Here is a 12,689-nt window from a genome sequence, read left to right as displayed (position 1 = left end):
CACTTTTTACATCCCGTTATAGTTGGACAACTAGTTACCACTCAATTCATGACAGTTAGGATCAGGGGGAGGTTTTTTGAGTTTTTTGTTTGTTTGTTTATTTTATTTATTTATTTATCTTAACCCACAGTGTTCTTAATTTGAATTCTTGTCATAGAGTTCATCTTCTTCAAATTTTTTCTTTTCTAATTTAATAAAGAGTAAATTTGCTGAATTAGAGGACACTGTATAAGAACTGCCTGTTTGGTTGAATATTTGAATTAATAGTCTAAAATTGTTAAGAATTTATATCTGCTTATTTTTCTTCTGATGAATTTTTAATTTTTTAATTAAAATGTTTAATTGAGGGAAAACTGCATCTAGGACTGACTGACTCCTAACATACACAAAAGAATAATTCTCTAAGTGTTAAACCTCTGGCTATGGTGACTGTTTTATGTTTCTTTTCACTGTATTATTTTTATAACTTTTTCAACTCTAAAATAAAGGCATATTAAAAAATTCCTTATACAAAAGTGGATAATGTTTTAACATTTTCACAAAGGGAAAAAACCTCTATATTAAATTCTTGGAAATCACAGATCTTTTAGAAGTCTCTATTTCTTTCTGCATTTATGATTTAATTCCTAAATTCTGTAGATCAAATCAGGCATAAATATGTCCAGTTTCTAGGGTTTCTCTTTTTCCTTCTTTCTTACATTTTCATATGTCTGTATTTTATGTATCATGTGCTAGATTAAGATTTGATATGAATTGTGATTAAGGTATTATTAAGGAATTACTAGGAATGTGCACATGGTGGTGGAGAAAATGAAGGAAACTGTATTTGAGAGGTATTTGCTTAATTGCAGTATAGAAGAGAAGTCAGAAAAGGGGAAGGGGGATAAAAATGGAAAAGAAAGGTGAAAGAGCAGAAGAAAAAAATGCAAAGAGAATTATTTGCATAGCTGTGGTTGATTATGTATTTGCTTCTGTTTCAATTTATTTAATTTACTTGTTCTTTGCTCATTGAATTTTAAACTTCCAGAAAATGGGGGCCATTGCTTCTGCTGCCTTTGCAACTCCCAGATCCTAATAGTGTCAACTCAATTATCCATTCAGAGATTATCTGCTTTGTGTTTTAGCCTTTGCAAATATAGCTTTCAAGTTCTTATTGACATAAGTAAACAAAGAGGGTGATAAAGACTTTTTAAGTCATTTTACTATTTCATGCTTACTTTTGCACTCTTAGGTAGTTTGGCTCTTAGACTAGACTATTCATAGTCAGTCTTTAACTTTGATTCGAAATGGATCAGTTGTTTTACTTTTTTTTTTTTTCCTTAGAAAAATAAAAGCAATTTATAATAGAAGTGTTTTTCTAATGGATTTAATTGTATTGATTTTTAGCCCCTGCCTCTCCCAGCTATCCTCCACTTAGGGGTAAAAATCAACCCAGTACACAGTTCTGTATTTGGTTATAGAACCATGCCTGGCTCACTGATACTCAGCTGACTCCTAAGGACTTGGAAAATCTTTAGTCATCGAAGACAGCTTTAATTGGTACACAGAGCTCACATACATAGTTGAGGAAGAGAGGGTGTATTTTAGTAGGATTTTCAAGAAGGATCGAAACATTAATTTTCTGGTGTTCTCTTACAAAAAATACCGAGTTACCTAGCTTTATAATTCTCTTCTCCAGCACAAAAGAATGATAAAATACAAATACAGCAAATTTAAAGAAAAAATAATATTTGTTTAAACCAGCTTTTAAAAAAATCTGAGGAACATAGTTCTCTTAATGATCAGCAGTTAAAAAACATTGAAAAACTTTTCAGTTATTTCATTAACATGTATGCTCTGCAAAGCGTTGTCAGTTCCAGAAAATTGAACACTATGGTATTCAAATGTAGGTGCAAATAAGTGTCTGCTCTATTGTTCTGTGTGCATAATTCTGTCATAGTTTATTTGAATTTTTGCTTAATTACTTCCTATTTCCTTTGCTGTAGAGGGAGCTCCTTGAAGTCAGGACCCCTGTCTCTGAGTTCTGTATCTTTAAGATTGAACCCAGTTCCTGGAGTATAGCAGACACAGAACAGGTGTTAGATGAATTAATCATTGTATGAGCTACGAATGTTTTTCGATGGGTTTTGTTTGTTTTTGTGGGGGGGTTGCAGTTTTAAAAATTAATAGATAAGGAAGTATTGACCATGATGTTCTCTAACGTGCACTGAGTATTTGATTTAGCTTTTAACATCTGAAGTCATTAGTCTCTCATTTCTGAGGAAAAAATGATAGCTTTTTTGTACCTTTGCTGTTTTTCTTACCTAAAAGCCAAATGTATTAAGTAAATTGTAAATGTTGGATGATAACATTTTATACTGTTTAAGAACTTTCACATGTGTTATTAAGCCTTATCTTCGCAACAACCTGAAAGAGAAATAGGTGAGGAAACTGAGGCAGAGATTTATGCCAGAAGTTATACATTTAAAACTTTTGAATTTCTAGTTCAGTGCTTTTTTACCTTTACCTTACAGATACCTTTCAAATTATTTCTTGTTACTTATTGTGTTACTTGATAAGGCTGCTGAAACAAAGTATCCTGCAGTGGGTGGCTTAAACAGCAGAAATTTCTCTTCTTATAGTTCAGCAGTCTAGAAGTCCAAAATCATGTTGTTCACAGGATTGGTTTCTTCTGAGGGCTGTGAAAGAAGAATCTGTCCAGACCTCTTTATGTCTTCTTCCTGCGGTTCTTCTCATCTTCTTCTCTCTAAGCATGTCTCTATCCAAATTTACTCTTTTTATGAGGACACCAGTCACATTGGATTAGGGGCTCACCCTACTGTAGTATGACCTCATCTTAGCAAATTCTGTCTATAACAACCATGTTTCAAATAAAGTCACGTTGGAGTTCCCGTCATGGCTCAGTGGTTAATGAATCTGACTAGGAACCATGAGGTTGCGGCTTTGACCTCTGGCCTTGCTCAGTGGGTTAAGGATCTGGCATTGCCATGAGTTGTGGTGTAGGTTGCAGACGCAGCTTGGATCCCGTGTTGCTGTGGCTCTGGCGTAGGCTGGTGGCTACACCTCCGATTAGACTCCTAGCCTGGGAACCTCCATATACCGTGGAAGCGGCCCAAGAAACAGCAAAAAGACAAAAAATAAAAAATAAAAATAAAGTTACATTGAGGTAATTGGGGGCTAGCATTCCACCATATCTTTTTTCATTGGAAACTATTTAAATCACACTTAAACCTCTTAGTAAAAGAAGTGTGACGGGAGATGAGAACTTTTTTTTTTTTTTTAAATAGAAACTCATTTGATTTTTGTCGCTCTGTTAACTCTCAGATGACATTATTTTAATGCCATTGAAAGGCATTTTTGACATAACGATCCCTTGTCCTGGTTCTTAAAGCCATGGAGTTATCTAATGAATAGTTTGTAGAAATACCCCTGTTTATAATTTTATTTCCCTGGGATTTTCTTAAGTTAGAATACACAAAGTTAACTGAGAACTAAGTACTTCTCTCGGGGTTAATCTCTTAAAGTAAATCTGTCACTTCATGCTCCAGCTGTTCTCCTGTGCATCTATATGGCCCCACTTTTCTGGAGGACTTAGGCAGATGATGGAAGAGGCTCTGAAGGAAAGTTTAGATTAATCAGACAATCAAGAAGCTAGTTATTTTTTAAAAGGGTATTCTATAAATAAATGGTAAGAAGGTTTCTTGCACAGTAAGATTCAGAGGAAGGCAAATAGCTCTTTACTGTTTAGATAAATTCCTGCTTAGCTAAAACTTTGGCAATTAACCTATTTAGTTTAACTGAATCCTGTTCACCCCAACCCCTAGTTGTATCATGCTTTAAAAGGAAGAAGTTCACAAGATAAAGGATGTTCTGTTCTGGGACAGTAGACATTTAACCAGATCACCTTCATCTTATATGTATAATCATTATCATTCTCAGGATTGGCCAGTGGTTAATATTGAAGAGAATGGTAATTTTGAGGCAGTGCAAAGTTCTTGGTTATACACACATTTGGCTTTTTATGCTTATCAAAACTGGAAGGAGAACAAGTATACTTTAGCACTTCAGGGCATGTGTTACTTCTTTTAACATGGGCTAAACCAGAGGACACTAGATTAGATCCATGCGCTTGGGTTCTCACCCTGATTCAGTTTCCAAATGACTGAATAATCTTGGGCAAGTTATTTCACTTTCCTAAGCTTCCTTTTTTTATCTGCAAAATGAGAGATTTGCACATTCAGCTGTGAAACTTTATTATTCTGTGTGCTTACTTTATTGAAGGTGTAGTATAGGATTCAAAGAAGGTAAAGAAATGTTCCTTGCCTTCAGAAAGATTACAGTATAGATGGATGGAAATCCATAATACATGAAAAGTTAAGTGACAGTATAAAGTTACAATATAAGTTGTAACATAATAGATGCCATGAGTGATGTGGACTTTAAGTCCTTACTGTAAGTCCTGAGATGGATGAGATAGATACCTGTAGGGAAGAATCATCTGAAAATACCTGCACTGAATGGGGATTGAATTAATTTTAGGAAACTGTTGACCTTGCATAGATGAAGGGAAAAGGAACAGGGAGGATCCAGCAAAAGTGTAGAAGCTGGAGTTATAAGTAATATTTGTTTAAAACAAAAGTAAGGTTGTTTCTAAAGTATAGCTCATAATAATCATGGGTATATTGGGTGCCCAATATGTCCAATTTAAAATGTCTTTCAGTTTTTAATTTTTACTTGACGCAAGCATTTATGGTAAAATAATTTGAAGATTTCTTATAGTTTTGCAATATAAAAGGAATGAAACAAGGGAGGTGAAAGAAGGCTTGGCGTAAAAAATCGTGAAGTTCAAGGCAGAGATTTTAAGTAATTGGTATTGCACAACTGTTGATTAGTTGAATCTAACTAGGGTACATATAATTGTCTTTATGTGTTTATGGCTTTTAAAACTTGAACTATAGTTTTACACACATTTTAACTTTTTAGACTTAAAAATCAGTTGATTATGTTTAATTTTACTTGCTCCTGGAAAATTTTGTAAAATAAATATAAACTATATTTGTGACATTCAGTATTACAGCACTTTGGTGAATTAAGTTTCCTTAGTTTATCATTTATAATTTCCTAAGGGGGATCAACTGTTTTCTGTTAAAAGATTCTTTAAGAATTTTAATATATTAAGTGGCTTTTAAAAACTGCAATATTTCGTATGGAGATTAATAAGACAATAATAGAAAATGTATTAAACATGTTTTCAGATTTACCTTCCATAGCACTAAGCACAAGAATGTTCACATATATAGATACTCTGTATGCTGTCTGTTGAATGACTGGTGGGATGGGTGTGTAAATGGATGAGTGAATAAATTAATATATTCAGAATTGCTTCATATTCATATGTATATAAATGCACATACTTTACATACAGGCATATAAATATACATACTTGTTTATACCTATTTGTTTAGATATTTTATACCTACATATATAATATATATTCTGTACTGAATAATTTGGATGAATGCTTTCCAAGGTGTGTACTATGGAAAGTGTTCTATTAAAAAATGATCTCTACAGCCAAATAGATTGGAAAATGTGGCATATCACATTCATGTCAATAAATCAATACAGACTAACACTTTAAAAGTTCTGAGTGGTCCAGCAATAAACTTATTTAAATTTAGCCCAGCATTTCCAAAATTGTGTGTGTGTGTGTGTGTGTGTGTGTGTGTGCAAATTTGGAAGACAATGGGTTTTTATGTAATATAAGTGATAGAACTGAACAGTTGGCGGTTTGTTAGAGAAATGGAAGATGGAGATGGTATTTCATTAGACTTGTAGGTAACTGGGAAAGCATATGTAAGATTACAGTTTTTACAGGAGTTATTGAACTAGAGATAGTGAAAGCCTTCCATACCCTTCACAAATTGTAATCATGCCATCATTAATTATATACCACAGTGGAAGGATTGGGAAAGGAGAACAAAGGAGCACCAGATGACTAAGAAGGAGAATCACCAACCCACCACCTCATTGCTTAGGTAACACAAATACCATTGCTGCTTTGATCATGTGACCATTTCACATGGTTCAGATTGCTGGCTTTTTGCCTGGCTTGGGTATTCTCTCACTGTCTCAGTTCCCAGTTTTCTGTTGACATGTCAAAGAAACTAAAGCAGCAGGAAAGTTCCATAGCCAGGTACTCTTGGCATTTATTCATTTTAGGTAGCAAATATTTTCAGCTCTACCTCAGTATATTTATTATACAAGAAAATATAATAAATATAATAAAATGTGGAATTTGTCTGCAGATGGAAGGAAAATATTGGCACCAAATTCTGGATCTGCAGATTAAAACAAAATTTATTTAGAATAAACTGAAAGATAATCTAAAATAAGCTGACTTTATTAAGCCTTTTTTGGGTTTTTCCTCTTTTAAGAGAAAACATTAGTAAATCCAGTGTTTTCTGTTACTAGAAAAATAAACACAAAGACTTAGGTTCAGTGCTTAGCAGTTAAGAGAGGAATGTAATTTAAATGATTGAATTTTAAAATAATTATTTTGACTTTTTTCCCTGGAAGTATGTGTTGTGTTTCCCTCTAGGCCTCCTCAGATAACCTGGAGTGCTTCTCTTGCCCCACGGAATCACTCACACTATAGCCAAATTTTGAGTGTCCATCTGACAGACAGTGCAGATAATGGCTGATGATGCCTGCGCTTTGGGGGTCCTTCTGGGTTGCTAGCACTGCATGTGTGTTCTGTCATGTCTGGTGCATATATTTTGTCATGGCTTAATAGCAATCAAAATAATTTGTGTGTTCTCAAAGCTCACTTCGAAATCTAATTTTTAAACTTCTATTAAGTTATTTAATTAATTTTTAAAGAGCTATGTAAACACTGAAGGTTTTTATAATTTAATGGGCAAACTGCTTTACCATTTAATCCTTAATTAAATATTGAACCACTTTAATAAAGTAGCCACCACACAAAGAATACTGAATAAGATATGTGAGGAAAAAGGGGGAGAAGACAAAAATCCCTTATTAAAATGACCAGTTTGTCTTTTGTCGTAAACAGTGGAGACTATATGTAAATATCTACTCTTAGTTATTAGAGCTAGAGTATATTAAGGTTTAGCCATAGCATGAGAAATCGTATTTCCTTTGCTGTCCAGTGGTTCAATATGAGACTCTAATGGCAACTTGGAGTACATCACAGGTCTCTTAGTTGGCTAAAGGCTGTGAAGATACTATGTAGCTGTTTAAGGAGACATAATGAAAAGAGACAAAAAAAAAAAAATTCCTATGTACCTTTCTATAATAAAAGGACAAAAAAAGAAAAAAATGTAGTGACCCAGTTTGAATTGGCATCTGGTTCGTGTGACATAAGGATTCTCTCCACTGGGATTGAGCACTAGCAGAGAGCTCATGCTCAAATGTCTGGATGAAAGTATGAAATGATAAGCATATTTGTAAAAAATAGCATTCCTGCATTTTGTTCAAAATTTATTGACATCAAGCTTCATATACTTTGTATTTTCAGAATCCTGTATTGGAGCTTTCATTGCTTTGAGTGGAAGCCCTGTGTATAAGTAGGATTGAGTCATGGGAAGAAGCTATAACTTTTGTCCTCTTCTAATACAACAAAATTTTTTCTTTAATTAAAAAATTGATAGTGATTTATTTCAAAGTATGTCTTATTACTCTCATGATTCTTTGTTTCTAATCATCTCTGTTAATTATATGGTTAAGTTATAATCCTCTGTGAAACATTCATTACATGTAAATTGGTATTCTAGGATAAAAGAGTTCAGAGGTCAAATAGGTTTATAGAATAGAATGGTACATCTCTTTTTAGAGATTTATAATGTATATCATAATGTCAAAGGCTCTGAGAGTTGCTGAAGTAAATAATGATGTAGTAATAAGTAAATAAAGAGTAGAAAAGGTAGAAAAGTGACAGTGATGTCTGTTGCCTTAAGTACTTTTATGTTTTGGTGGACTTGTTTTGATGTGATTAAAATAAAAGAGCTTATGAGATTAGCCTAGTCAAAAAGTTCCTTTTTGTTTGAGACTTCTTTAGTGGAATCATTTAGCACAGTGTTTGACACATAGATGCTTAATAAAGAAGAGGATTTGTTCAGATTGATCAAGGATAGACAGTGAAATACAAAGACTTTAGAAATATTCAACATTTCTGTATTTCTGTGGAGTCTTCCTTACTTCATTATTCTAGGAAGTATTTCCCCTGCTTTATCCCTCTGACTTTTTCTGGCTTCATCGATGGGGTTGAGGGGTAGAGGTGGAGAGACTCAGGAGCTGGGACAACATGAGCCTTAGGAATCCCTGCAGTTCTGAACCCAGCTAACCCAGGGGGCTGTAATAGAGCTTCATTTAGGGTTGATTTTTTTCTTCCATTTATTCTCATAGTTGTCTGTGCCCTTATAGGGCTGCAAGTAAAAGTTGCTGCTGGATTGGAAATAATCAGGCCAATTGAATTTACCACCATTTATTCTGTTTTACTTCAGAAATCTTAAAGCCTTTCGAAACTTGGAGGATTACATTTCTAGCCCTTTAAGTCCTACTTGAAGGAAAAGGAACTATAATACTTTTATAATGTGGTCAAGTTTATCTATTTATGGATATATTCAAAGTATTTGTCGCCATAATAATAGTTACTATTTTAACCATAATGGACTAGGCATTGTCCTAGGCACTTTACATACCTCCTCTGTAATTGTTACATCCAACTCAAGTGGGTAGTTCAATTACTGGGTAGTTCAGTTTTGCAGGCAGGATGTTTCAGAGAGATTATTGATTTTGTTGTAGTTATTCTCATAAATTAGTTTCTAATTCATTTTTAAAACTTGGTTTTAAAGCCTCTAGTTAGGATTCAGTATATTGGAAAGTAACAATAGAGAAAAAACCCACTTATTTCTCTTCTTTTAAAACTCATGCTTATTTTTACTCATTTACCTATTTTCACTTTTTACTCAACCATTGGATTAGTAATTTTTTGGCCTCCTCTTTTGTATGTATCTTTGGTTGTAAGTAACCTGGTGGAACTGAAAGATGCTTGCTGCTTCCTTCATTTCCACTTTCCCCCCACAGCTCTTTATTCCCATGACTGAGTTAGGCATAGATGAGGCTGTGGCAGTTATTACAGAGATCAGGCCTATTGAGGAAGTGGAAAGGCTGTAATGGTAGGATAATCATTTTAACTCCCTGTCCTGCTGCCATCTTGGGCAGAACTAGTGGCACCAGAGAGTTGCCTGGAAGTTCTTACTGACTTTTTTCAGTGGAATTTTTTTTTTCCATGATGCGGGATTGAGGAATGGCTATCCAAAGTAGTTGCGTGGAGCATTCAGTAACCAAGACCAACTCTCCATCTTACATTACACTTAGCAATTATCTATTTAGGTTGTTGCAATATTTTTCCTGTTTTGATCTTGAATCTTTCTCAGTCTCAAGTTAACATTTCACAATGTGTGATGAATAAGGACTTTGTAACTAACAAAATGTTATATTAGTATAGTTAAACTAATGGATGCTGATGTCATTCAAAGTACCTATTAAATCAGAGGTTTTTTGCCAAATCCTAGAAGCTTAAATTATGTGCCAGTACTCCTTTTGCTTTATTACTCCTCAAACTTATTCCTGGCTAACAAATTATAAAGGTTTGTTGGACTTTACTCTCAACCATTGGCTATTTTGTTTCTTTTCCTTTCTTTCTTTTTTTTGCAATTTGGAGTTTGGCATTTATTATTTTATCAGAACTTGGCACATGCATGCACAGTTTAAATAAATGCCTTTTCTCTTTTCACTCCCTTGGCTATCCATCAACCTTTCCTTACTGCTAAAAATGAGTTATTTGTTAAAAACAGGATAACTTTTGGGTTTTACTGTCTTACTTTTTTTTTTTTTTTTTTGAGCTTATTTGGCTCTTATTTGTGCCCTTAAAAAAAAAAAAAAAAAAAAAAAAAAAAAAAAACTAGTATAAGAAATGTGGAGATAGGTGGAACATCCAGACAAAAAGTATTTGTTAAATACCTGTAGTGTAGATAGCATTTCTTAATACATTAGGCAGCCTGTCTTACTGTTTACATATAAAGTGGAAGAATTATGCTAAAAACCCTTAAAATTAATTTTGACTCAATCTGATTTTTACGGTTGGTATTTGATATTTAAAATCTTTTACTTTCTGTATATTTTGTAGTCACTCATATTCTATGTTAGTCATAGTCTGAGTGTTTTAAATAGGCACATAAGTTTCTCAATATCATTTTTAACCTTTGAGGAGATATAATGCCTTGAAAAAGAAATTGAATGTAAAAATTAATTAGGATATAAAACATGGTATAAAGAACTTAGATTTTAAAAGGACATATAGATGAGATTTTAGATAAATAATTTTAATTGAGGGGCAAATAATTATGGTTATGTTTTTATAATGTCAATATTCATTTGATAGATTTCTTTTATCATCTTAATGTTTCATTTGGGTGTGTGAATAATTATTACTGGGTTTAAGTGATTTATACCTACAGCAATGTAATGTTATAATTCAGTGTTTTACCTGGCCAATTTTGAGAAATTTATTTCTTCCTCAAGAGTTTTTATGTCTCCAGAACAGTAGGCAGCAGAACTGAACTTCAGGTCCTGCTTCACTTTATTCTTCAAAATCTTCTACTAAGTCGCTCAGGAAACAATAAGATTAAATATATTAAAGCTAGTAAATCAATAGTTGCTAACTATTATATTTAGCTTTTTTGTGCTTTATTTCCTGAAATGGTTTTATTTCAAATGATGTTCATCTAATTAAATTAGTAGATCAGCAAGTGATATTAATGAATCATTCTGTGTAAATAAACACCAGGTTGTAAATTCCAGTGGACTGTCACAGACTGTTGTAATGAAAACATAACCCAGGAGTATGAATGTTTTAGTGAATGAAAGAAGTGGAACCAAAACCAACCAGTCTGGATAAATCAGTCTGAAAGAGTTTCCTATTGCTTGCCCTTACTCCTTAACTTTATATACAAAAATATTCTCAGTCCTTCATTTAATAGTTTTTTGGCAGGTCTAAAATTGAAAGCATTTATAATGTTATCTATAGTGTTACCAGTGAAAGATAAAATAAGGTCTCATGTTTCAACTGGACAAACCTAATTTTTACTTTCTTTCTTTTTTTTTTTTTTTTTTTTTTGCTTTTTAGGGCTGCACCACGGCATCAGGGGGTTCCCCGGGTAGGGATCGAATCGGAGCAATAGCTGCCAGCCTACACCACAGCCACTGCAATGCTGGATCCAATCTGCGTCTGTGACCTACACCACAACTCAAGGCAACACAGGATCCTTAACCCACTGAGCGAGGCCAGGGATTGAACCCCCATCCACATGGATACTAGTTTGGTTCGTTATGGCTGAGCCACAGTGGAAACTCCTGGACAAACCTTTTTTTTTTTTTATGTTTTTTTAAGGCTGCACCTGTGGCATATAGAGGCTCCCAGTCTAGGAGTCTAATCAGAGATACAGCTGCCAGCCTATGCCATAGCCACAGGAACGCTGGACCTGAGCCATGTCTGTGACCTACACCATAGCTCACGGCAACTTCGGATCCTTAACCCACTGAGCGAGGCCAGAGGTCGAACCCACAACCTCATGGTTACCAGTCAGATTCTCTTCCACTGCACCACAATGGGAACTCCGAGACCTAATTTTTGACAGTCTGTCCTTGATAGATAAGATTTTGGCCATGAGTAAATTTTAAGATTATTTGCAAAGGAATCCCCACTTATTTCAGGTAACCTGAAGGATAAAGAAGACTCCTTTCTTCTAGGCCTCTGAAATGCCCTGTACTCTTCCTTTACTAATCGTGACACAGGTTCATCATGGAAGAAGACTCTTGCAGTTGGGCTTTTCCCTGTCCCCAACCTCCACTTGCCTTCTTTTTCCAAGTACTTGTTGAGTGATTAAAGTGTGTCAGATGCTGGGTACAGGATAAGATGTTGAACAAGACACTCAAGGCTCCTGCTCGTTAGCACCTTACAGTCTTACCTCCCCTATTTTTTATTTCTTAGTATGGGAAAATATGGAAGAATAACTGCACATGCTGTCCCCAATATTTAGGTAGGTTGTCTTTCAATAGGTGGTTTGCAAATTGGTTTGTTTGATACAGGGAGCATATCCCCAAAGAGAAAATATTATAAATTGTAATTATATTCCCAGATGGTACCCAGAATATAGCTGAATTCCAGAACTAACAATATTATGGTTTTCCATTATCTTTGAGCATATGAATTTCAACTGTAAATTTAAAATTGAGAGGCTCTATTCTGCTTTACAACAATTTCAGTAACTGCAGAATGTGCCTTCCCCCCACCCCATTCTCCAACTTCCATATGCCCTAAGCAACAGGGAGTATTTCCATTTTTTTCTCCCAACTCATTGGCAGTGATAGATTTCTTCACCTACTATGGTAGTGACAATGGCAAGAGGAGAATAAGTGTCCTCTGCAGCTGTGCCAGGAAGAAGATAGGGGTTTGGGGCTGGGGTAGGGGAATGGGTGAGGTCCTTAAACTTGGAGAAAGATAAAGATCATTCAGGAAGTGGAAACCCTTTTGCACCTAGAAAAGGAAGAATGGGCGTTCAGGGAGATGGAGTAGTATTGGGATGGGGTCAAGATGGCATTAA

The 12,689-nt window shown here is 34.5% G+C and overlaps 1 protein-coding gene across 20 annotated transcripts in view; it reads left to right on the top strand.

Annotated features, from left to right (window-relative positions):
- SSBP2 (single stranded DNA binding protein 2) overlaps window positions 1-12,689 on the top strand; it is a 312,577-nt gene that overhangs the window by 41,786 nt on the left and 258,102 nt on the right. For 4 of the 20 annotated variants that reach the window (XM_085013947.1, XM_085013944.1, XM_085013948.1 and 1 more), the window contains one exon: window positions 5,959-6,038. The exons of the other annotated variants lie outside the window; for them this stretch is intronic. In XM_085013947.1, the coding sequence (XP_084870073.1) occupies window positions 5,995-6,038 (44 nt within the window). In that variant the 5' untranslated portion in view covers window positions 5,959-5,994. The remainder of the gene's footprint in view (window positions 1-5,958; window positions 6,039-12,689) is intronic. 20 annotated transcript variants of the gene reach the window in all.

This window comes from Sus scrofa, chromosome 2 (assembly GCF_054392235.1).
Source record: "Sus scrofa isolate SSC_HxYL_T2T_F1_AM1 chromosome 2, Sscrofa_HxYL_maternal_Yorkshire_Landrace_v2.0, whole genome shotgun sequence".
NCBI classification, from domain to species: domain Eukaryota; kingdom Metazoa; phylum Chordata; class Mammalia; order Artiodactyla; family Suidae; genus Sus; species Sus scrofa.
Note: the sequence above shows the minus strand (reverse complement) of the source record. Positions and strands in the feature narration are given on the sequence as shown.